The 27,024-nt window shown below is 34.0% G+C and overlaps 3 protein-coding genes across 18 annotated transcripts in view; 1 reads left to right on the forward strand and 2 right to left on the reverse strand.

Annotated features, from left to right (window-relative positions):
* Positions 1-24,254, reverse strand: part of LOC127861493 (ELAV-like protein 1) — a 56,208-nt gene extending 31,954 nt beyond the window's left edge. For 2 of the 10 annotated variants that reach the window (XR_008040243.1, XM_052400031.1), the window contains exons 1-5: positions 23,963-24,254; positions 21,496-21,515; positions 13,630-13,885; positions 6,245-6,375; positions 3,190-3,343 (exon numbers count right to left, since the gene is read on the reverse strand). Coding sequence is in view for 9 of the 10 variants with exons in the window: in XM_052400031.1 (XP_052255991.1) it covers positions 3,190-3,343; positions 6,245-6,375; positions 13,630-13,885; positions 21,496-21,513 (559 nt within the window). In the remaining variant the exon portion in view is untranslated. Of the gene's footprint in view, positions 1-2,860; positions 3,015-3,189; positions 3,344-6,244; positions 6,376-13,629; positions 13,886-21,495; positions 21,516-23,206; positions 23,908-23,962 lie in introns of those variants that run through there. The other 8 variants (XM_052400034.1, XM_052400035.1, XM_052400040.1 and 5 more) reach the window with 8 other exon arrangements.
* Positions 1-27,024, reverse strand: part of LOC127861490 (single-stranded DNA-binding protein 3-like) — a 479,133-nt gene that overhangs the window by 115,069 nt on the left and 337,040 nt on the right. For 2 of the 4 annotated variants that reach the window (XR_008040239.1, XR_008040242.1), the window contains exon 18: positions 11,144-11,282. The exons of 1 other annotated variant lie outside the window; for it this stretch is intronic. The gene's annotated coding sequence lies outside the window, so the exon portion shown is untranslated. Of the gene's footprint in view, positions 1-11,136; positions 11,309-27,024 lie in introns of all 4 variants that reach the window. One more of the 4 variants, XR_008040241.1, reaches the window with a different exon arrangement.
* LOC127861487 (cytosolic carboxypeptidase 6-like) overlaps positions 24,484-27,024 on the forward strand; it is a 67,127-nt gene continuing 64,586 nt past the window's right edge. For 2 of the 4 annotated variants that reach the window (XM_052400001.1, XM_052400002.1), the window contains exon 1: positions 24,485-24,780. In XM_052400001.1, coding sequence (XP_052255961.1) covers positions 24,756-24,780 — 25 coding nt within the window. In that variant the 5' untranslated portion in view covers positions 24,485-24,755. Of the gene's footprint in view, positions 24,781-27,024 lie in introns of all 4 variants that reach the window. The other 2 variants (XM_052400003.1, XM_052400004.1) reach the window with 2 other exon arrangements.

Raw genomic sequence — 27,024 nt, forward strand, 5'->3', positions numbered from 1 at the left:
CTCGCTGAAAATATGGACCAAACTATCTTTACACAAGGGGTGTTCAAAATGTTATTATGATTAAATAAAAACTTTCCAAATTCACTGTGTTTTGAAACAGATAAGCATCTTTTAACAGATGAAAATTGTAGGAAATCAAGTACATGTTGCTCTTTGTGTTGATGGAAAACCAGCCTTATATTATGAGACACACTCTTCACAATAAGATAAACAGTTTTTATCATAAGAACAGATTTTCTAATCTGATTAAAATGTACCAAACGGATATAAGTTAATCTATTCCATAGATAAGATGCATCCATGTTATGTACATGTATGTACAAACTTAAAATTTGGAAAATCTATCAAGAGACATAATAGAACACCGTGTGCTAAAGCAGTTTCATGAAATTTCCAACAAAAATGCTTATCTACACAAATATCTTGCTTTGGTCCCATTTTATTAACATTACGAGTTGGGTGTAAAGCATTTTAATAGCTTTGACATATGGAATCAATTTTCTGCTAGCATCACTGCATGTTTGTTGGGATCGTAGAACCAAAGAATGCGTGGGTTGGTACTTGATGCCATATTTTCAAGCTAGTCAAACACAGTCATGAAATTGTTTTTGTATAATGTACGATTATATGATATTTAGAGCATACTCTGTGGAAAATAAACATTAATAGTCATTATGGTTCCTTGCATTATAGTCTATGTTGAAACTCAGCGCATAGATTTGGCTTTCTATTAGCCATCTCTTCTTTTTTTCAATTTCCCCAAATTTCTCACACACATATCAAAGATAAAAGTTACAAGTCTATTTTAAGTGTGAACATCTTTGAGATACAAAGATTTATTGAAACATTGCATTAGAGAAAACAATAATGCATGCATTTTATCTAGCTCTACGCTGTTTAAATCAAGTTGTTGTACATGAATCTTCAGAAGGTATTTTAACGAACATGAAGGAAATCATTTGTACATAATGGTACCAAACAAGGAAATAGTTTGAGAGTCCAACATTTGAAACTTTCACATTTTTCAAATCACTGTAGCCTTCAAGAGCCTGTGTTAGACATTTCAGATTTTATGTGGACTGAACATTTAGTAAGTGACCTTTGTATACTTTAAAGTTATAGTAAAAGGACATGCAAGTACATGCATCAAATATTGCAATCTGTATCTTCTATTACATGTGAATGTTCTATAAAGTAATTGAACATGTGGTGACCATCATCAATTATTATGTTATTGAATTACACTGGAATATGATTCAATTCAAAGTGCCTTAGTATGAATTATAAACAATTTTTTACAATAGCACCAATTACTGTCTGCAGCAATTCAGCTATATTGAACAAATCTCTTACGACGGAGACAGCATGTTTAGCAACACACAGATAATAACAGAAATAGTATTTGCAAGTTACTGCCACGGGTAATAAAACCATCACAGCTCATAGTGTAACTAGGGTCTATGGCGACCTCACGCTTATGTGCTTCCTCTCACCCATGCACATTGCAATGATTACATGATCACCAATAGATACAACATATAAGCACATCATAATACTAGAGCTGCAACGATTCGATCCGATTCATCGAAAATCGATTCGAAATGCTTCGATTCGATTACGATACCAAACCTACCAACTTCGATTCTTTAACATACATATACATAGATACGTAAAGCACGCTGTATTCTGACTATTGATACAAGAAGGCGAAGGTTTTATGTTTACCTGTAATTACAACCCGCGTGATTGGTTGCTTATTACTTTAGTCATCCAATCAATAAGCGCGTTACGGTCTACTTTCGGAAAAAGCGTCAAAATGGCTGAACAAGATGTTGCCGACAAATTGAAATTATCAGATGCGCCTAAGAAGCTAAAATCAAAAGTGTGGCAGTATTTTGGGTTTCGGGATGGTAGCCCTACCGATAAAGCAAAGTGTAAACTGTGCTACACGGATGTGGCGTACGCAAAGTCCGGCTCAACCACTAATCTAATGCAACATGTAAAACGCAAACATAACGTTGATTTAGCAAGACTAAGAGGTCGCACAAGTGCAACTACTGAAGTCGCGAGCCAGAAAAGTAGTTCTATTTCTGTTGGAATTTTGTTAAGTTTATTAGAGAATGTGATTTGTCCGACAGGTTACAGGTGATGCTGTCATGTCACAATGGTAGACATGCTTATTGCGGTTTTGGGTAAAAGTATTATGTGATAGTACTACCATTCAACTGATTCCAGATACGTTCTTATGATTATTTATTTTTAATATTATTGTGTAATCAACACAATCTTCTAGTCAGAAGTTTTTATATTAAAATTCCTAATTTGCTTTTCTTTTTATGTGTTTTATTGAAATCACATTTGAACAGAAATGTTAATTTTGAGGCATAAGAGTGAATATATGATAAAACTAGGTTTGAAGATGAATCGAATCGAAAAAATCGGCATCGGAGTGTCTGAAATCGAAACGTGCTGTTGGTGAATCGTTGCAGCTCTACATAATACAAATGGTTTAGTAAGTTCACAACTTAAACAACAAACAAACCAACTAACAAAATAACAATAATGTGTAACCTCAAACAATAGGAAATGAGGATTAAGACATAAATAAGGGATTACCGCCGTGCATTTTGAGAAAAAATAACACAAAACCCAAACTTTTACTCCTTATGTGACAACTGACAATTTGCTTTTTACACATCATTGAAGTGTAAAAAATGGTCCTATATAAAATGCTTGGCAGTGAAAATACATGAAGCCAAAAGAAAATTCAAAACCAAACAAGAACAACTACAAAAGCACTCAAAATTGAAATTGAATTCAGAATTGGAACAAACGTTTAACTGAAAGCATTAAATCTAACCTGTATTGCTATCATATAATATTCGCGATGTGATAATTTGTCCACAGGACTTGAATATTGCCTCAAGTTCGTGCTGTGTAAGAGACTTATGTAGACCACATATGTATAAATTTGCCCCCTTTATCCCTTCTGAACTTGGTCTTGCTAGCGACACCTAAAACAATAGCAAGTTAACACTATAATGAGAAACCCTGCAATTTCTCTATGAGTAATAAGCCTTTTTCCCCATACAAAAAAACTGCCTGGCTGCTGTTGCCTATAGCTGTGCTGTCAAGGAACTGGGGAGGATGTAAGTTCGATACCATACCATTTAGGTGTCTATGCAATACCTGTATTTTGGTCATAAAGTATTCTGGAAGTTATGATTTGCCCACAACTGGAGAATAGCTTTTCTAAGTCCAGCTGAGTTAAGGATTTTGGCAGACCACTGATATAAAGATTTGCCCCCTTTATAGACTCGCAACTGGGTCGAGCCAACGACACCTGAAAGAAACGAAATTAGCCCGCTGTACAAAACTAAACAAAATCAAATGAAGGTGTAAAACTAAAGAGCTTGGAAACACAAACTTTTTTGCAGGAAAATCTGGAAAGAAAATAAAGATAAATAAGTGAAGACATTCAAGAAAAGCATATGTAACCATCTGAATGTAATGACAGCTGAAATAAAATGGAGGGCTATTTATTAACACAAATATATCTTGTTAAGAAAAACTGATCAGTATAAAAGACAAACAAAATTTAAATGGTAATTCAAAAATTAAAAAAAATATGTAATTAGGAAAATAAGTCAGAAAAGAACATTGTTATTTAAGATTTCGCCCATAATCAATCCATAGATGTGTAGAACTTAACATTTTCTCTTTGGAGAAATAATGCTGGTGTTGGAGAAATAATGGCTGTCAACACTGTGTCTGCCCTTGTCAGAGATTCCTGTAAAGTTCAGCTGTGTACAGACCTGGTTGCTTATCTACACTACTGAAAACTCTTTTGCAATCCCCAAGGCATTTTCATTGTGTTTTATTAAGATTAAAGGCTTGGTTGAAGGTCATCCTAAGTATTAAATGACCAAACACCAATTTCAATTTCGAAACTATCTAGTTAATAGGTATCTGTTTTCACTCTTTATGGCTTCTTTTTCGGCGTAAGCTGCATAAGCCAGCTTTTCACCCTGACTTGACCTTTGTAAGTGTCCAATAAAATTCAAATAAAATTTCCCGCGGCTAGGTACGAATGAATACACTTCATTTATTCCATTGGCTGATTTGAGTATACCACCAGAACATTGGAAACATATCCGCGTCTTTGTACCACTGTTTTACTGTATGAAACAATTTTATCTCTAATGAAAAGGCTTAATAGATAGAACAGTTTTACACTCAATTCTCGACATCAATACAGTTTGTGCGTACACCTTTTATTTTCAGAGTATTACCAGCGCAAAAGCGTTTATACTTAAAAGGCTATGTTCTCATATTTAGTACTTACTTCCATATTCCTGTCAACATGTTAACATGTAAAAGTATAAAGAGCAGTGGAAGCGAGGCCTCACTTTAAAGAATTGCATTTCAACCCGCGAGGTTTCGGGTCAAGTCGCGGACATTCAGAGTTTATATACAGGTCATCACCGGAGTTCGCGGTCAGTAAAATAATCGTTATATAATAAAGACGCTATCCGTGAACTAGGTTACCTGGAATTTTCTTTAGACCAGAAATATGTTAAAAGAAGATATTCAGCAATATAATTATGGTATGTCAATAATAGATTCTTAATGTGTTTTCAACAATACAATGATAAATATTATTTTTAATAAATTTAACAATAATTATTCCACCATATTGCCTAATGTACTAAAGTGATATTATGAGCATGTAACAGTTTATAGGTGTCTATCGCAACCGCTGATTATTTTTGATGTTTCTACTTCATATACACTTATAGTAATTAATGCAGAATCAACATACTAAAACAATATACCAGAAAGAGAAAAATAATGCATTTGAATATTAACCGTACTTTCGTTTTACAACTGATCATGCGTTTACGAGTTGAACCTAAATTTAGTTTTAGTGCAGATTTGTTCATACGACACAAAGACACAATATTGTTTTACGGATCATTTCGGCTTACAGGACTGGGTGGGTCACGTAAGAATATCGAATATAAAATATATTTTTATAAACAACTGGTAGCAAGGTGAGTTGCAGATAATTGATCAGTAACCACATTTTAACTAACTATTTTGACCTGTTAATTCTTTTCAGCTCAATTCAACAGTGCAAAATGCCCATAATATCACTTTAAGCATGAGCACGATGATTCTCGATACTGTTAATAATCGAATCAAATAGCAATGCCCGACAGACCACTAAAACAGGTTTGTTCTCGTGTGGCCGGTTGACTCATATGTTTAAATTTCACTTCCATTCTTCTTTTGGTTTTCTGTTTTGTATCTATAGGTTTATGACCAGCAATATGTTATAATGTAAAATAAGCCGCGAAAACTCCCCGTAACATCCCGTACTGCGTGTGATGCAGCTAAGAACTGCACAGAAAAAGACATTCGCTATCCTTGATCTCATTCATTAAACTATTTACGCCGTATATCTTTTTAAAGATATTTCTTGTTTTATCTGTTCACATATTAGAACTGCAGTGAGTTGGAAATTCATAAAAATGTTGTCTGGGTCAACAACAACTCAAATGATACAATAAATAAAACATTAATAAAATAATATTTTACTGACATATACTTAATTGTTAAAAGTAAAATGTGTAAAGTGAAACAAAATAAAAACTTTGCAACATAAACACATACAGTTAGTTTCCATGGCTACATATAACCTGTAACCCATAATTTGCATGAAAATTCAAGATACATTCAACGACTGGAAAAAATATCATAATCTATAACACATTCTACACATTGAACCCAACACCGAAATAAAAATGTTAAGAACATTGGTAGTCTAAAGAGAAAAAAAGCTTTTAAACAAACATCTATGGTACTCATAAAATATATGCACTGAAACATATTCTAGGTTTTTGGTGAGAGAGCATTCAAACAACTTAGGGAAAAGTAAAACTGTAAATTATATAATACCTTAAATAATTGGCAAAATTAGTAAAACATGTAATTAGTAATTAAATAAATCTCCTTTGATACCTGTGCCATTATGACATTGTGCACCATTTATTATAAGTCATACATTGCATATTTCAGATTTACTTAAAGGTTATTTTTTCCCAATGTTTAAACCAAGCATCTGTATGTACTATATCACACACTGACTGAATTTGTCGATATATCAATATGCAAGTGTATACGTCTGTATGGCACAAGCTGACAATAATAACGCAACATAATGGTGGAATGCGACCCTGACCTTTATTGTCTTATTCTGAAGCCTCAGCCCATTCAACGTATTGATGGCCTTTTCCGCATCCGATGGGTTCTTGTAGTTAACAAAGCCATACCCAAGGGACTGGCCTGAAACGGTAGTGGAAGCTGTTAGTCCTAGAATGAAAATACCGGGAAACGTGTCAGTGGCATGGCAAACATGGCAACCAGTTTCGTCTTCTCAGCTCTCCAATATTTTCTTAAAAATATTTATTTTAATTGAAGTGAACAATAAAATATTTCTACATTTATATCATACTTTTGTAATAGTCAATTTAATCAAACTTGTGAAAGGTGAGCTTAAACTGGTGTATTGTTCTTAAAGTGATATTATGGGCATTTTTCACTATTGAATTGAGCTAAAAAGAATTAACTGGTCAAAAGAGTTAGTTAAAATATGGTTACTGACCAATTATCTGCAACACATCTTGCTTCCAGTTGTTTATAAAAAATATATATTATGTTCAATATTTTACATGACCGGTGAGTCCTCAAAGCCGAAATGATCAGTAAAACAAAATTGTGTTTTTGTGTCGTATGAACGAATGTGCACTAAAACTAAATTTAGGCTCACATTGTACATGCATTATCAGTTGTCAAACGAAAGTACGGTTGATATTCAAATGCATTATTTTTCTCTTTCCGGGATACTGGTCATGTACGTAATTCCGGCCACTTTTGGGACTATTTAAGAAAAATCTTTAGTGTTAGGCAACTGGTTGAAACTAAACTTCACATATATAATCCTGGGTTCAAAACTCACCTAGCATGAAAATTTAAATAGAATTAGATCGGTGAATGTTACTTAATGAACAGAAAATGATGACATGTAAACTATCCATTTTCGTAGGTTAAATGTACCTAAAAAATCGGCCACTTTTCGGTTTGATCTGCAGATAAAATTACAAAGCAATATCTTTTGACAAATGTCCTCAATTTCAGAGTATTAATCAATGTTTATACTATTAATATTTTTGACTTGAAATTTAAAATAAATGCGAAATTATTACACCATTTACTCCCCCTACCTATTTTAATAAATATAAACAATGGGGAAACTGCTATTTCATTAAAAAATATTTGTTTTTAATGTGTTTAATAAATTTTTTCAAACATAGCTAAAAAAGTAAACACATTTTGTTTGAAAAGTTGACTTCAGTGTTGATTATTAGTAAACGCTTATATATAATATTTAAACATGTAATCTAGCAATATTCTTATAAAGGGAGGTAATTCATATATTAAAAATTTATATTTAGCTTCTAATTTGTATGTTTTGAATATAAGTTTTTGTACAATAAATTGGTAAAACTTGGATTAAAGTTTATTAGATAAAATAAAAATAATTTTATCAAATATATTTGTTTCTTATATGATTATAATTGTTGCAACATATGATGTCATCACTTTCCCCATGAGCCAAATATTTCCTGCTATATTTGTGACATTTTAACACAAAAGTTTACGGTGATATGGTTCCTTACATTTGCAAAATATTGCGAGTGGGGATGGTTTTCATGTTGATTTTTCTAAATAAAAACAAAATATGTGCGTCAAGATCATGAAAATGATTTTACACAGGTGGCCGATTTTTTACGTACAGGCCGGAATTACGTACATGACCAGTATCGTTTTAGTATGTTGATGCTGCATTAACAAATATAAGTGTATATGAAGGGAAAACACCAAAAATAAACAACGGTTGCGATAGACACCTACATTGTATAAACTGTTAGATGCCAATAATATCACTTCAAGATACTTATTTAGTATTTAACTACATCAGTTTGAACTAAATGTGTAATTCATAAATTGCACCACTTGGTATTGCATCATCACTATTTATTTTTAGAGCGTGTCTCCAGACCAATTGTCTATTTATAGAACTTGCAGGAAGTTTACATGTGCAGGTGCTAAACATGGCAGGTGTCAAAAGTGAACTATTTCAACCCAAGCTGATGATGTCACCCTGTCTGCTTGACAATTACTGGGAAAAGCATGGTTTTCCTCCCCTCCTCACCACTAAAGCAAATTGATGAATATTCTGAAATAATTTTCTTTCATTTATTTGTTGATATACTATTTGAATACCCGGTAATTCAATAGCATGGTTCAAACAGAAATCTCAAACCTAAATTCAAGCACTTTTCAAGGACTTTTCAAGGCCAAATTTTCATTTTCAAGGCCGAGAACTGTACGTTAGTTTCCTTTAAAAACTGCATTTTCAAACCAGATTAACATAGAAAATATCGTTTTTTATTTGCTCAAACACATTACACTTATTCCACAATAACTCATACATGTTATCCATCCTTAACTCAATGAGTCTCACATATGTACAGTACAGCCAACGCGGCACAAACATAATCCGCGGCTACGCCACGGCCAGATTATTAGTATGCGGCCGCCGAATCGTGTGTTCACGCGGCGTATCGCCGTGGCAATCAGCATCGATCCGCGCAACGACGCAGAGTCTGTATTAACCTCGCGTAATTTAGCGGAGTAAATCCGCCGCATACGTACGCGTCAGAGCGAGTGAAAAGATATCCACCTACATGTACATACATGTATGTGAATCGTAGAATTAATTACGCGCAACTGTTAATGTTTCGTTCGATTATCATTATTAAATTTGTAATCCGAAACACACTTCAGAATTTTAATGCTAACGCGACCTTTGGCAAATTCTAGCGTCAAATAAACAGTGCTAAAATATCCTTTGTTTCATAAAAAGCGCGCGAAAATTATGCAGACATGTAGAACGTTGTTTGGAAAGTTTGGGTGTATTTTGTGTTGTATAAATACATGAACATCACGTCAAGCGTAAATCGCGTGTTCAGTTGAAAAAAAAAGCCCCGATTAGACGTTATTTCATCATCTCTATGAATAGTAACACATGCCAAAATGTATTTGATACTTAAGGAAATATCGAGAATGTTTGTGTATCGTAAATATTTACCAGCATTTGCTTTTAAACTGGAATATACAGAATTATCGGGTAATTAGTAGCGATATTAACTGTATAATATGAACAAAATCAAACGTGTTTACATACACATATTCAAACAATAGTTATAATAAGCTGATAATTAACAAAACAACAAATACGTCGTCAGCGTCTTGATTATTGATGTGGCTTCAAACTGCTAATTTTCTCAGCTTAAATATAATAGCAAAATCAACATGCAATTAATTTATAAATCCACCATATGCTGGAGCCTTGACCACTTGTATGTGCAAAAACATAATTATGTGACATTGTTTATGTGTGAAATACATACACTACGGGCGGGAAACAAACTTAATTGGCCAGACACATTAACTATGTTTACATGTATATGCTAATACAATCCGCGCACAATACATTTATTATAATTTTAATTATTATTCTAATTGTTCTTTCAAAATTTGTTAACTACATGTAACTAAAAAATTTAAAAAGATTTTTTATTTCATGATGCGCATCGACTCGGCATCATGTCGCGGATCGCGGCATGCCTCGGCGGACAGATGCGAAGTTTCGCGGCGAAATGCGACTTGCCGCCGCCTACTGACGCGGCATCCACTTGTTTCCCTTGCCGCCGCGGATCGCGAAATACGTTTGTTCCGCATTGGCTGTACTGTATTTACTTTTAAAAGTTATTACAAACAAACACATTGTCTCTTTCTATGCTCACATCAAACAGACTATTTCATTACATTTGAACAGCAGTCAGTTACTATAACATTTTGTCTTTAACAGAATTGATTTCCTTTTCCAGTTCTTCCAGCTCTCTCCTCTTATTCAGTTAACCACCCTGGTTTGAAACGACACTTCCCCATCCCTGCGTTTTCACTAGCAAAAATTGATCACAATGGAGAATCTCTGACGTAGTACACATAATCTGTGACATGTACACAACGTTTCGTACTAAATAGTGTACGAAACTTATATTTCGTATTCAACTTTTTTTGCGCAAAGGAATTTATGATAAATTTTCATAATATTTCCCTTAAGAACGATTTAAGTAAAATAATTAAAGCCATGATAAAAGTAATTTGAGCATAAATAAACATTTTCAAGGCTTTTTTACATGAAATAAGCACTTTTCAAGCACTTTTTCAAGGCCAACCTTTGTTAAAGGGCTTTTCAAGCCTTGGACTCGTTTTCAAGCACTTTTCAAGCCCTGTGCGAACCCTGAATAGTTAGAAATAGGATATATTTTAAAGCCACACACCTTGAAATGAAATACATATTAATATATACATATAAATGCAATTTGAAAGTGTGCAAAATTGTCATTAAATCTATAGCCTAGTTAGCAAGTAATTTATTATTGTTTTTAATTTTAAAACAGAAAGTAGGATATCTATACAAATACGTCCATTTCGACAAACATGATTATTTTTAAGTTTTAAAGAGCAACAAGATGTGTTTGTGAAACACAATGTCCCCCTATATGACGTTTGACCTTGAAGGATGACCTTGACCTTGACCCTTCACCACTCAAAATGTGCAGCTTCATGAGAAACAAATGCATTTCAAATATAAAATTGCTAGCTTCAATATTGCAGAAGTGACATTACATGGGCAATTTTGACCCATATATTTGACCTTGAAGGATGACCTTGACCTTTCACCACTCAAAATGTGCAGCTCCATGAGATACACATGCATGCCAAACATCAAGTTGCTATCTTCAGTATTGCAAAAGTATTCATAAAATAAGCGATTTGGGCCACATATATTTGACCACTGACCTTGAAGGATGACCTTGACCTTTCACCACTCAAAATGTGCAGCTCCATGAGATACACATGCTTGCCAAATATCAAGTTGCTATCTTCAATATTGCAAAAGTATTCATAAAATAGTGATTTGGGCCACATATATTTGACCTCTCACCTTGAAGGATGACCTTGACCTTTCACCACTCAAAATGTGCAGCTCCATGAGATACACATGCATGCCAAATATCAAGTTGCTATCTTCAATATTGCAAAAGTATTCATAAAATGAGCGATTTTGGCCACATATATTTGACCTCTGACCTTGAAGGATGACCTTGACCTTGACCTTTCACCACTCAAAATGTGCAGCTCCATGAGATACACATGCATGCCAAATATCAAGTTGCTATATTCAATATAGCAAAAGTTATTGCAAAATGTTAAATTTGGCGCAAACAGACCAACCAACCAACCAACCAACCAACCAACCAACAGATAGGGCAAAAACAATATGTCCCCCACTACTATAGTGGAGGACATAAAAAGACGGATTTCTACCTTGTAACCACCAGATATATTGTAATTGGCATAGATTAAATTAAATCTATAGCCTAGTTAGCAAGTAATTTCTTTTTATTTTTAAAATAAAATAGTAGGATAAAATTAAATCTATAGCCCAGTTAGCAAGTAATTTATTATTTTTCAAACTGTAACGCTTTCCAAACCAAAAGAAGGATTTCTAGCCGTATATGTTCATTTCGACAAACACGATTTTTATTTTTAAGTTTTAAAGTGCAAAAAAGACTGATTTCTACCACCAGATAAATTCTAATTGGCATAAAAAAATATGTTTCTTATTTATACTTAAATTTACTATGCCAAATAAGTTGTGTGGCTTTAATGTATATTATTTCATAAAATCCATGTATGGTATTAATATAATGACATATTTTTGTACGAATAAAAATGATTCCAAATACAACACAATAACTTTCAAATATTTATTAATTTAAAACACAAATTTGTAGTTCATTTCAAGCACTGGTATACAGAATTGAGTATTACAATAAAATTGAAAACTTCTTTTCCCTTTATGTTAATTGGCATATGAAACACATAAAGATGAAGCTCTCTGTTTATTGATATCAACCAGGACCAGATCAATAGGTATTTGCATGAAACTTCTAGCATCTGCTACTTTAAAGCAACAGCTTGAGAACATTCTTCAGAAAATCTCCTTAAACACAAATGCTTAAAAAATCTTTGAGTAGCAAGATGTAATTAAATACTGTTCAAAGTTCTACAAAACATTTACTTGTACATAAAATTGCAAACTATTACAATAAAACTACATCAGTCAAGAAACAAGAGCTGTCTCCATAGGATGACATATGCCCCCGAGAAATGCTTTGATAGAAATTATGAGCATTTTTCGAAACCTCAACGCATTTTTTAAACCTAAGCCCGGACTAAGGGTATCACGTTTACAGATTTTTCTAAACGTTTAAGCGAAATGAAAAAAATGAAACGATACCGTTTAAACGGTATCCATACGTCCGTTTTAAAAACATCAGTGCCATCACATTTCCAAACTGAAAGTAGTGATTATTTCCGGAAGTTATATTTAGTTCATAACCCATTCGCACAATGACTTCATATTAAAACCAACTGTTCTCGTCGTTTTCTAACCATTGGGTTACGCGTTTTCTACTTACATGCCGTTATATTTTGTAACAAAGATGAATTAATATTTAAACCACATTTCTTCAATAAGAGTACACCCATGTTATTTTTTAAAATTATTTTACTTAACAAGATGTACATCAAAACGAGTATCTGTTCATTAAATTAAAAATGAATGCCGATGAATAAACGGCGGGAAATTTTACTCATGCACTTCATGCTGATGCGTGTTGAATGTTCAAGACGATTAGGGACATGATCATGTGTGAAATAGCGGGAAACTTTTCCCGAGCACTTCGTGCCGATGCGAGTTAAATATTCAAGACGTCTAGGTCGTACAGGTGTTTTGTTATGTCTACTGTACTGTGAATAACGGCCATCTGGCGCACGTGATACAAAAAATACGAGTCTTTTTCAGCAGCTTTTAATGAGTTTTGCAACATCGTAATGTAATGAACTAAAATGGATTCTGTTGATATTGACTGTCGTTTAAACGTTTACTGTTTTTGTAAACGTTTTTGAGCAAAACACGAAACGCCATCGTTTAAAAGTGATACCCTTAGCCCGGACCCTAAGTTAAAGGTCAAGGTCAAAGGGGTCAGAATTTGTGTGAGTATGGAAAGGCCTTGTCCATATACACATGCATACCAAATATGAATGTTACAACTGAAGCGACATAGAAGTTATGAGCATTTTTCGAAACCTAAACGCAAAGTGTGACGGACAGACAGACAGACGGACGGACAGTGCGATAACTATATGCCCTCCTTCGAGGGCATAACAATTAACTGGGACGCATGCAACACCCAATGGTCCCTTAACTATTTGATGGCCCCTTGATTTTTTTACATCTTTCTTGCAACACAAATGTTGGTCTCTAAATGGTGTTTACAATAGTGACAAATAATTAAAACTATACATTAAATTGCAGAAATATAAATCTTTTAACAGAATAGAACAGAATAGAATGGTAACTACCTGTGGGTTTATCACGAATGAGTTTACAGCTCTCCACTTCCCCTATGCTTGAGAACAACGCCTTAATCTCTTCCTGCGTCATCGTCTGGGGCAGATAGTTAACGATCAGGTTCGTCTTTGAGCACCCGTCATCCCCAAGTGACTCGGTGGAGCCTGGGGAAGTGGTGCCGCCATTTTGGTGGAGTGCGGAAACCTGCGCATGATGTTGGTGTATCAGGGCGTGATCCATTTGCGAGAGCTCCAGCGGTTGCGTTATCTGTAACACACAACACTTCTATGTGGTTCATCGTGAACAAATAGGTACTGGTATCCATGGCAAACAATGTTGACAGATCAAGATTGGATTATGAAACTCTTGTGTTTGCCCATTCCCTACATGTTTCAAATGTTTTGCGCTGAAACCCCTATGTTAAATTAAGAGCGTTATATTTTAGAATTTACATGGCTGGGATTTAAAAAGGTTCAAGACACATACTTGGGCAGAACAAATCAACTACACGTGTTCTGTCTACAATTGACAAAATGGCAATCTGCAAAATAAAGAGGAGTTAACACAGGGCCATAATTTTGTAAAAACTTTCTTCATCATCTTCTACACATTAAGGTCTGAGCACAATCCATCCTGTTGTAAGAGAGGAGTTGAAAACAATACTTTAATGGGACTATAATTATGTTCTTAAGTGAAAAAAAGGACCATAATTCTCCCAAAAAGTGTCATAGACAAAACACTTTTATTAATAATAATCTTCACATTAAGGTCATTCAACTGTGAAAGTTTGAGCATTATGCAACCAGCATTTTAAGAGAAAATGGAAACACAAGCTTCATATATTCAATGAACAAGAGCTGTCTCCATTGGAAGACATATGCCCCCGAAAAACACTTTTTCGAAACCTAAATGCAGATTTCGAAACCTAAACGGGACCCTAAGGTCAAGGTCAAATGGCTCAAAATTTGTGTACGTATGGAAAGGCCTTGTTCATATACACATGCATACCAAATATGAAGATTACATCTGTAGTTATGTTATGAGCATTTTTTGAGCGCAAACGCAATATTTTGATGATTCAAGGGACGCAACTCGGAAGTGCCTGGCTAAATTTGTCTGATTATGGATCTGAACCTAGATCTTATTGCCTTTCACATTTTTATGAAGTTTGGTAAAGATCAGATGACAATTGCTTGAGTTATTGGACGGAAACGATAACAAACTCAATTTTTCATTGATTCAAGGGCTGTAACTCAGCAGTGTCTTGGTCAATTTGGCTGATTATCGCACTTGACCTAGATGTTACTGCTTGACACATTGACACGAAGTTTGGTGAAGATCCTATGACATTTGCTCGAGTTTTTGAGTGGTAACCAATTTTACGATGATTAAAGGGCCGCAACTCAGGCAGTGGCTGGGTCAATTTGGCCAATTATCGAACTTGACCTAAATGTTATTGCCTTATACATTTTCATAAAGTTTGGTGAAGATCTGATGACAATTGCTCGAATTATTGAGCGCAAATGAGAATTTATGTTAACAATAATTCAAGGGCCGTAACTCGAGTGTTTGGGTCAAATTGGACGATTATCGAACTTGACCTAAAAGTTGCCTTACACATTTTCATGAAGTTTGGTGAAGATTTGTTGACAATTGCTTGACTTATTGAGCTAAAACTATTCCGGACGGAAAGACTAACAGACTAACGGACGGTGCGATTTAAATATGTTCTGGGGGCATAAAAAACATGTTAAGTTTATTTGGGCAAACACAAATCCTTTCACAATGATTAAGACAATGCAACAATTACAGTTTGAGCTAGATCCAACCAAATATTAAAGAGGAGTTCAAAACAAAGCTTGAGGACATAAGTCAATATAGTGCGGACACGTGCGATGCTTAATGCCTCCCACTCTGTTGAGGCATGAAAAAGAATCAGTAAATTCACAATGTACTAGTAACTTAGGTATTGTAAAAAATTTCCCCAAAATAATAGCATACAAAAAATTTAATTGCAGATACACCGTCTTGAAGGAACACAATTTGTGCTGTTTCATAATTTTGGCATCATGAATCATACTTGGACAATCAAACACATATTTTTGTTTGCTTGCCTAATGCAATTTTGTAAAAAATATGCAAATTTAACTTAATCTATAGAATCATGTTTGGCATATTATGCGTCACTCTAAGAGCATGTCGCTTACAGTACAGGCAATGTGTACTTTGACAAAAACGCGTGTCCAAGGTGTTCAATTTTCCCGATGGGTGACATTTCGCGGGGGCGGACACGGTACTGACCGCGGTGTTAGGCGAACACCCGAAATTGCCGCGATTGCACGCTATCGTTAACGGGAACACCCGTGATCACCGCGATGCTGCGCAGCCACCGTAAACACATGTCTGCGAGGGTCATTCACACGTTTTAAATGTACATGTACATGTACAAAATAAAATCATATACTTCATGTACATGTAGATAGTATGTGCACATTTTTTATGTGTACTTAAACTCGGGCAGTACGTTAAGTCGGAAACTAAAACTAAGCGTTTAGATGATCAATACCATTAACTTTTATGGTGTTAATCAATGCAATTGCCCTTTTTGTTTTCACAAAATTGGGTTTCATTTTCTCGATTTCCAGAAAATGACTTGTACATGTTGCATGAAATCTAAATATAGCGTGTTACAGCGTGTTTGATTTTTATTTTATTCAGATGAAATGTCAATTCCAAATCATTCGCGAGCTACCCCGGTACTTGAGAAGAAATTCACTACGAAATTTTAAATCGTAATTAAAAGACTCCAATGTTGTCTGCGCTACGAAGATTTTGTGTCAAAAATAAATACACCCACGCCAATTTTCGCGCGCTATTTATGGTTCAGAACAAAGAAAATGAAAATATCATGGGCATATATACATGTATTTATTTGTGGCTACAATTTGTAACAGAACATGAACTCTACACAACGCGCACACTAGGCGTCAGGTGATTTACGAATGTTGGAATACACCTGTTCTGATTGGGCGCTTATTTCATCAAATCTTTAAATAGAAACTTATGCAGAAATTCATTTGATAGTTTAGCGGTATGGCGAACGTTTGTGATTTTTGCATTTCTATCACACTTTTATCGTCAACATTGACCAGAATTTGCATGAAATCGGAAATCTTGGGATTATCGGGTAATTATAATGGACAGAGACGGGAATTTTTGCATGTATGCGGTAATCGATTGTGATCGTTCGTAATCGTTGTTAATTTTTTAGACACCAAATGACACCTATAACATTCAAACGCACGGTAGATTCTTTCTGCAAATTGGTACCGACCTATGTTTATGTTCAATTATTTTATTTCTAGCGAACACCATAAACACTGCGGTAGATATTATGGGTCCGCGGTGATTCGCGGTGTCCACCTTATGGAAAACAGCCCCCGCGAATATTTGATCTGAACACCCATCGAGGGGGTCGTTTGGTAAGCGAACACCGTAAAATGAACACCGCAACGAGTGGCGTTTGTCAAAGTACACCTTGCCTGTACTGTAGAATCATGTTTGGCATATTATGCGTCACTCTAAGAGCATGTCGCTTATAATGGAATCAAAGAAATGCTTTCATTTTTATTTATTTCCCTCTTTCATTCCAAATTTAATACCAGTGCCAATGTGCAGATACATACTTTAATTGATGTATAATATTGGTGGATATAATAAATGAATCGCTATTTATTTAATGAAATTTAAATCTTTTTTTTGTTTATAAACTGGAGAGTCCATAATCTGCATGAACATTTCTGAATCATTTAAAGTCAATTTAATATCAATAAATCAAGTGATAACAAACAGTTTACATATTTCTGTATTACAGTGAATCACTAGCAAAAGCTTATTTTGCATGTGAAAAGAAACAAATCATCAAAAACATCAAATGTAGATCTTAAGTACCCTTGTACAAGATGGTATCATTATATGTGTTAAATATTGCTGTATAAGCCTTGCATTTCAAAGCTTCCATCTATTTTTCAGGGGTGCCAAAGGCAACATGATTCCTCTTCCATTATCTACATCTTATCAATAAGATCGATTCATTCATCCTCCAAACAGTAAGGAATACACAACTGCCAAGAATTGCTGTTCCATAAAAGTGTCAAACTGTCATATTTTAAAATTTCTTTCAAATTCTTTACGCATGATCTTCAAAAACACAGCAATTTAACAGTTTTAAAATTCTACTGCAAGCCCCGACTCGCATTAAGTGGCATATTTTAATACACATACAGCACACAATGAGCGAAAACGTGTTGTTGTTTTTTCTTATTCCCAGATCAGTGGCTTCTGGCTATCAAGATGAACGTTGTGATAATGTCTAGACTATCTGTGCTTGATAAGCCCCATCTGGATGTGCAAAGCTGACTTGAGTTTTATACACGTTCTCTTCATAGCAACACACAGTTCAACATGATGATGCTTGTTTTCCAATTATTTACTGGTTAATAATCATCACTTAGCAACAACTGTAACAGACTGATAGTGATTTATCATGTTTGGCACACTGAATGAGCATGATATGTGATTTATTCAGCTTAGTGCTCTGTGATCTTTAGAAGGTGTTACTGGATAACTTCAGGGACATGGTTGATTTGACTCTGGATGCAAACCATTTGTATTTCAGTCAAAATTTAAAGCCAACTTCAAACCATGCCTCAAGTTTGAAAATATTATATTAAACAGATTTTGATTTTGAAATGGATTCTAAAAATCATAGACTTTTCTTATATTTAAGTAGAACAATAACTGAAGTACAATTCACAAGAATAACGAATTACCATTTATAATATACAAGTTGTGTAAGTAATAAAATAAAATGCAAATTAAACAAAAAAATGTAAGGATAAATATATTTCCTACTCTTTTAAAATTAATAATTGGACTTATTTTGTAAAATTGAAGCAAAACCACTTAAATAATCAAACAATACAAAATAAACATTACAGTAAATTATGAAATAATATTTAATTGAGACATTCAGGGCACAGGCACTTAGATTTAGTTGCTACCCCTACCTCCCCGTCCCAAAACCCTTAAAATTGTCCATTTGTTATACAAAGTATCAAAACAACAAAACAAAAGATTATAGTCAAGTTTTTACCCACATCAATCCTTTGAGAGAATCAGCATTCGAAATATTCAACCGATGCCTTTCACAATTGCTACACCATTGTAGAGTTCCAACTTGTTATTAACAAAGCTGTGCTCACAGTTCGGTTACTAACAGAGGTGTTACTATTCTTCGGCCATAAGGTAGCGATTGTGAAATGCATCCGTTGTATAGTTGAAAAGCTGATTCTCACAACAGATTGGAGTTAGAAAGATATATATGGTAGTAAGGCCACTCCAAATTGATCTGTTGGTCTACGGATTTTTTTTGAAAAAAAGTTGAAGAGGCGAGCGAAAAAAAACACAACAACTTTTTTTTGAAAATAGGTATACCATGTTGCAAGCTTTGAAAAGGTATATCATGTTGCAATAGAGCACTTGAAGAGGGACAATCATCTAAATGATAATGACAGAAAGTCGGACAAAGGCCATGCATATAATCCATTGTCGCTACCTTATTTTAAAAGGGGCATATGGATGGCCAGTAGGGTATTGTATTTTTTTTTACAAAGAACTTATTTGATGTTTTTGAAATACATGGACCTAGCTGTTCAACATGTTCCGTCAACCATGTATTTAAAAAAATATAAAACATTGTCCCTGTGAAACTTTTAGAACCAGCATTTAATGATTTTATGTTTATTTTTCGTTCACTTAAAATTGTGTTATAGGAAAAATTTGCCTACATATAGGGAAATACCGTCCATATGCCCATTTAATGAAGAAAAGGTATTATAAAAATCTTATGTCACGTTTCCTGATGATGTTTGAAATTGAACATGCTTCAACGGTATCTGCTGATAGTTGCATATTTGAACGTAAACAAACACATTCAAATAAGTCACAGAACGTAGAATATGTGTTTATATTTTTAAGGGTTGGCTGCAGCAACTTTTCACCGCAATTTGTTAAAACGGTCACGATAGCGAAACATGTATTTGTCGTCTCGATCAAATTTTTAGGGTTACGAAACACTATATTTGGCATTCGTTTTCAGCGTCAAAATCGTTTCTTCTAAATTGCGTTAATTTTGTTTTCACAATAAAAAACAACAACACGTGCTATGGTTACAGAAGGACACAAAAATGAGTGCGAGCGGTACAAAAAATTTACAAAAATTTCCATTTTGAAAAAATAGGTGCGGCAAATCCGACGACCAACATATCAATTTGGAGTTGCCTAAGTAATAAATTAGTTTAATTTTGATTGTATTTGATTGTATGAGATGTGTTATTACAATCGTGACTGACTGTCCAATCGAATAACGCACGTTTGCAATGTATTTTCGTGGTTGCCAGATAGATTTTAGGAAATGTTTTTGCAAGTTTGCTGTTTGATTACCGCTTTACCATAGATGTATCAAGGGTTTTTCAGCACTGTCTGCGCCTCCGAAAAACGGAGGCATTCCCAATGCAAACGGACCTGATCCAAACAATTTTTTATTATAAATTAGTGTCTTATATCTTATGATTATTAGATTATTAATGTTTCAACTCGTCCAGCTGATGTGTATCATACCAACAAGCACTAATGTGGTTGAGCGAGGATTGTGCACCATGAACCTGCTGTGCTCCACATTTCACAGCACATTCACACAAACCAAACTTACTCATCTGATGCTTACCTGCATTTAAGGTCAAAATAACAAATAAAACAAATTTATTTGTTAAACCTCTGACTTATTTAAGCATGATAAATTCACAATGTTTTCCCAAAATGATCCGTTTCATCGAAGCAAAAATTCCCAAAATGGACAATTTTGTCGCAAAAAAATTCCCAATTTGGTCAGACTCCTTTTCCCAAAATAGGCAGAAAAACCCCTGTGTATGCGAAAAGGCATCATTTCATTCATTAATTCTTCTACTTTGTTTGAAAGCAAGATTTTGCAAATCGGTTGAAAATTGATGGGAGTTGTGAGCTATGGAAATCTGCTAGGATGCCGAAATCAGCATTTCAAGGTTTTGTAGTCACATACCTTGTTATATATGTATAAAGACTAAGTAAAAACTAAAGTTCAACTAACTTTTTTTGTTTTCATATTTTGTATAACAAATGGACAACTTTGAGGGTTTTGGGAGGCGGGTAGCAACTAATGCCGAGTGCCTGTGATTAAGGGTAAAAAAATAAACCAAATAAGCACAGGTGTTTTAGTATAACAAACAAACATGGACTACTTGTTTTAAATGTACTGAAGTACAAATAGTTCCATTGAAATAATAATAAATTGCCAAATGGTACAAAAATAAAACAATAAACATTTTAATTGAACAATCTAAAACAAGTCACAATATTAAAATATAAAATATATTTAATTACAAATAAATTTAATATGCAAACATTTTCAAAATAAAAGTTAACTGAGCACAATATAATACTCTCCTTGAAACCTACATTGGTCAAAACAAAATGATGATCAACAATCCGTCTTGGGTCCAAAAAACTAGTATGCATGATTGTCAGATGAGAATCAGATGCAACATTTTAATACTGAACATAACAACCAACGTGTTTGACCAATGTATTATTGAACAGTTCACAGGCAACAACTGATATAAAACCAATGTCATGGCTTCCAACAAAGAACTGGCTGAAAATCACAGAAAAAGCAAATGTAACGATGTGAAAAATATTTCTAAAATATTAATGTTTGCAACATTCAGAAACAAATATGACAAAAATTAACAAAATAGTTCACAACCTAATGAATGCCCTACCTTTTTTAAGGACATCATTTCTGAAAAATGAAAGTAACAATATACTAATAGCACTATGGTCTTTATTTTATAGTTTAATACTACAAAGTGTCTGTCAATATTTTACTATTAATGATTATAAACAGAATTTTTTTATTGCAAGGCTTATTTGGCTGATTCAATTACCGTTGTGCAGTCATATTCCCAATGCCTCAAGAGTGGGGTGCCCCCCCCCCCCAAAATCGAGTCACAAAATTAAAATATATCATTCTGTATAATATATATCTGTATGTTTAGTACTATACACTAAATGACTAGTGTCCTGATTATAAAATAATAAATAAATAGAAAACCCATACATTCTTTGTTTAAACTTTTTAAACTACAGATTGTACCAAAGTAGATTGGTTACTCTTACATATTGTAGGTTCATTTATTTGCTATTTTGTATATAATATATTTTTTAAGAACTTGTGTACACAAAATATCAATTTAATAACAGTTATCAACAAGACACAGAGACTACGTTTTGTACAGCATGTTTTTCTGGCTAAAGAAATATGTCACTGAATTAATAATGCATGTTTTTGATAACATCATTTAAGGTTAGCAGGGGGTTACTACCACACAATGGACAAACTACGGTAACAGATGTTCTAAATTCTGAGCACACTTCTTTATTGCTTCATTACCCACAGATTGGATTGCAAGCAAGAAACTTAACACAATTATCTGTATAAGACAAAGAATTTGAACTAAGTATGTTTAAAATGAAATTATTCAAATACAAAAGCATTATTTTGAGTTGGTTTATTTACCATTTGTGTGTGATTTAACACCAAGTTTAAATAAATCTTTTTGGAGGTTCAGTGCATTATATGTGAAGTAAACATTGAATACACTGAAAGTGAACAGTACAATGACTTCAGCCATATGCTACATCAAATACTGAAAATCCCCAGTCAAATAAAATGGTTTCTATAGCAATAGCGCACACCTTCATTGAAGCATAAAATTAAGCGACAGCTGGCGTGTGCCTTCAATCATGTGTAACTATAAACAAGAATACTTCATATATGCCCTAGTCATGCTTTGTATGCATAGTTATCAAAACCTTGGCTCAATATTAAGTGTCAATTTACTGTAGGGATAAATTACATTATAAAGTTGTGTGAAAAGCACGTGTTCAGAAAGTAAGAGCACAAATAAAAAAAATTACATGACAGACAATTTCAACTGGATTAAATGATAATTGAATATCCATTTGATACAATTATACGTTAAATAATTGGTAATAATGATAATTGCAAAATGTAACAAAAATAAAGCTATATTATTTAAATAAATTGCCCCTTGAACTCAAAATCATAACATAATGTATAAGTGGTAACCCACACAACAGATACTCATAATCATAAAAACAATAAAATTGATGGTGATAACTGTTAAAATCCCCATTTCTATTTTGATTTTTTATTCACATATTTATCACATTTCAATTAACACTACTGTATGTAGGAGGAAATAAAGTTATATATACATATATCTACTGCCAAAACCTACTAGATCTATTATAAGTTCATGACATTTGGTTATGACCATTAATAATGCTTTCTGTTGTATTTTTAAATGATAGATATAGCTGTCCCGTATATTCTCTACATAACATATATACTAACATATATACATATATCAGTGATATATCTAACCATTTAAAACCATTTTAACTTACCTGCATCTGCGCAAATGGATTGGAGTATACCAACGGTATATTGCTTAGGGGCAGAATTTTGAAGCCTTTCAATCCGAACTGCCTGAATCGGCAACAAAAAGTCAAGAACTGTAACTACACCGAACGAATTAACGTCTAAAGCACAAATGATGATTTTAGTTTCTGAAACTCCAATACGATGTGGGAGGGCCCAATGAAGCTCTCAGCTGCCGTTAATAACCAATCAAAACGTCCCGTTCGAAGCTAGCGCTCCAAGCTTCTATGTAGGCCTATGCACATATGTGTGTAATGTAAAGTAGCCGAAATGCTACTGAACACAGATGCCTCATTAACCCGAATTGAGTTTCACGGTAGCAGAATGGTAGTAAATGGTTAACGATCGTACGGTACTTGAAATTATATATATAAGTAGGAACGATTAATATACAACAATGATTCGCAATAAACCTGGGAATTAATTAGAAAACACATTCATTGTACGCTGACTAATAACTTTCGTGCCAGAACGAAAAAAAACATATTAATCCATGACATCTGTTCAAGTTGAAAGTCCAACTTAAGCAAAAATACAGCGAACATCGAAAGTCTACCAAATGATGACAATCCGTGCGAGTGTCGCGACAGTTCCGATCAATATCCTGTGCCCAACTCCTATTTATAATTAACGTGTGCAGTGCTAAATTCTATCCTTGTAATTCTGGACAGTTTTATAACGTTTGAAATACAATCAGCAACTAAAAACACGATCTTACTCACCTAAACTTGATGCCAATTCCAACACAGAATTAATATTTGAGTAAGCCAGTTTGCTTTTGTAAAAGACTTCCAGGAGAGAATGGAACCAAAGAAAATGGCGTGCTTCTTTCAAAACAGAGAGGAAATAAATCGAAAACTAACAAATATCGAATAAACAGCAAACTGACTAATAAAAAAGAAGAGTTAAGAAACAACAAAGACACAAATACACCAATAAATTCAAGATTTATTCATAAACATAAAATAATAAAGTGTAAAACACAAACAAGAACACAATCAACATTTCACCATCTGAAAACCAAATAGCTAATGAATATGCAAATCAATTGTTGCGTCAACATATGCGGAGACAATATCTATTGTTTACAACTTGCACTACTATAATTTCATCAATAAATTACTTATTGAAATTTGTGTAAAACAATACATCAAAATTATTGAAAATGAAATACTTTTACAAAGGTGCTATTTTTAGTGCGGAATAAACATATCAAATGACGGTTTGCATCAATCAAAAGGCGGGAAATTTGACGCATATTTTGGATTTTCAATACAAGTAAAGAAGAAGTAAATTCTTTGACTTGGTGTTTTAATGTGAAGCATGTAAATGAGGTGCCGATTTAAAAATGTCCAATTAACTTTCTAATAAATATGAGAAAAGAACGGTAAAATAAATAACTACTGCATACAGTGGCACCTGTGAAAATGAGACCGACTGGTTCAGTACTACAAATGAAACAAAGTGTACGTGTGTGAAAATTATGGAAACCAGTCATTGTTTATAGGAACCAAGATGGCGGACAAAAAGGCAGATTCTGGTTTGTTTGCATTTTGAAAAATAAATACATGTTATTGAGTTTATGATATTTACTTAATTTATTAAATGTACGTGCCTTGTTAAACTAAGTTTAATAAATGTTGCTGATAATTATGAGTAAAAACCCACATCTTTTGTAAGGACATAATTGGCGAATAATTAGCGGGAAGGGGGGTTTCGTGAGTTGTTAGCGATCCAAGATACTATAGGCAATATCGTCTCAAGCTTATTACCAATTTAAGAAAACAAGGTGGTTACAGTGAACATAATCCTCCTTTTGTTGCCATGTTATTTTGACAAAGCCATACTTCGATTATGTTTGACATCAAATTGTAGGGACCATTATCAGAAATGTCAATATAATGTAGGAACTAATGTATTTGCTTTTAAAATTAAAAAAATGAATCATTCTCAGGGTTGTTAAAATAACACTAAAACAATTGACTGGGTTGTCAAACCAATTTAGAAGCCAATGTGAACTTATTTCAGTTTGGCATGCACAAGTTCATTGTCATCATTTTTTTTTGTTATTCTCTGTCAATCAGTACTTAAATGCTACAATGATTTATTGTATGAACCATAAGCAACAAGTATCTTTATCTTTTAGATATCATTTTGGTTCATAATGATTCGTCCTCACAAAAACTTAGATAATCAAATAATGTCTGTTGTGGGATTGGACAGTCCTGATAGCTGAAAATATATTAACTGTAGCAGTATTTTTAATTTGCTTTATTGAATTCACAACAAGTTTAAATTGTGCCATATTAAATGGTTTCACTTGCATTTTGTAGTCAGTTTGATAAATTGCGTGCCATGATGTCAGGTGCAGTTGATTTTTAGCTCACCTGATTTCTCAGGTGAGCTTTTGTGATTGATCTTTGACCGTTGTCCGTCCGTCTTTGTCAAAATGGTTGTCTTAATGATATGTTGGTTGAGTTCAAAAGTGGTTCTGGTCCGTTGAAAAACCTGGCCGCCAGTGGGTGGGGCAGTTTTCATAATTTGGCTATTGTATAATAGAGAAACCTTGTAAACACTCAAGAGGGCACATTTCTTGTCCGATCTTAATGAAATTGGTCAGCTGATTTGTCCCAATGATACCTTGATTGAGTTTGAAACTGGGTCATGCTGGGTCAAAAAGGAGGTCACTAGGTAAGGTAAAAAAAAGAAAAACTTTGTAAACACTGTAATGTCACATTTCATGCCCAATCTTCATGTAACTTTGTCAAAATGTTTGTCTTAATGATAAGTTGGATGAGTTCAAAAGTGGTTCCGGTCTGTTGAAAAACATTGCCGCCAGTGGGCGTGGCAGTTTTCCTTATTTGGCTATAGAGAATTCTTGTGAACACTAGAAGTCACAATTATATTTGGTCAGAACATAATTTGTTTTCTAGATACGAGAGTTGAGTTCGAAAATGGTTCTGGTTCGTTAAAAAACATGGCTGCCAGGGATGGGGGGCATTTTCCTTATATTTATATAGTAAAAAAAGCTTGTGAAATCTCTAGAAGTCACATTTTTTGCCCAATCATCATGAAACTTGTTGAAAATTTTGGTTTTCTTTATATCTCAGATGAGTTTGAAAATGGTCCCAATAGGTCTAAAAACATGGCCACCAGGGGGGGGGGGGAGTTTTCCTTATATGACTATAGAGAAACCTTGTGAACACTCTACAGTACACTCCACGCGTTTTCCCCAAAAAACGCGCTCCCTCCGCGGGTTTTTTCTGCTAGCGAGTGTTCACGCGGCGTTGGAAGAGCGAGGTAAACTCGATAAAACGCTTGGCGTTACGCCGCGTTCGCTAATTCCCGCGGCGTGTATTACTTTAGGCTAGTCGGTAAATGCAGACACCTTCCGTTCTTATCAGTGATCGCCGCGCAATGCCGCGTTAGCAGTGTGCTACTGGGCATGCCAAAAAATAAAAACATTGTTATAATAAATTGTTTAAATACTGTAGTACATGTATAAAAAGATAATTGTATAGAAAATTAATACGTATAAAAATTATGTTTTTTAATTCACAGGTACGTCTACAATATGAATTAGTCTAATATAATACATTTGACAAATTAATATTTAAATCATAACACATACGACACAAGAATAAATGTTCCGTAAAATTTCCAAATGAGAATAATAATTAGTAATCCGAAACACACTACGATTTTTAATTGTTAACACGACGTTTACAAATGCTTCCAATATACAGTCATGTATATTTCCCGACAAAAGCGCGCGAAAATTATG

The sequence above is a fragment of the Dreissena polymorpha genome, chromosome 16 (assembly GCF_020536995.1).
Source record: "Dreissena polymorpha isolate Duluth1 chromosome 16, UMN_Dpol_1.0, whole genome shotgun sequence".
Lineage (NCBI taxonomy): Eukaryota > Metazoa > Mollusca > Bivalvia > Myida > Dreissenidae > Dreissena > Dreissena polymorpha.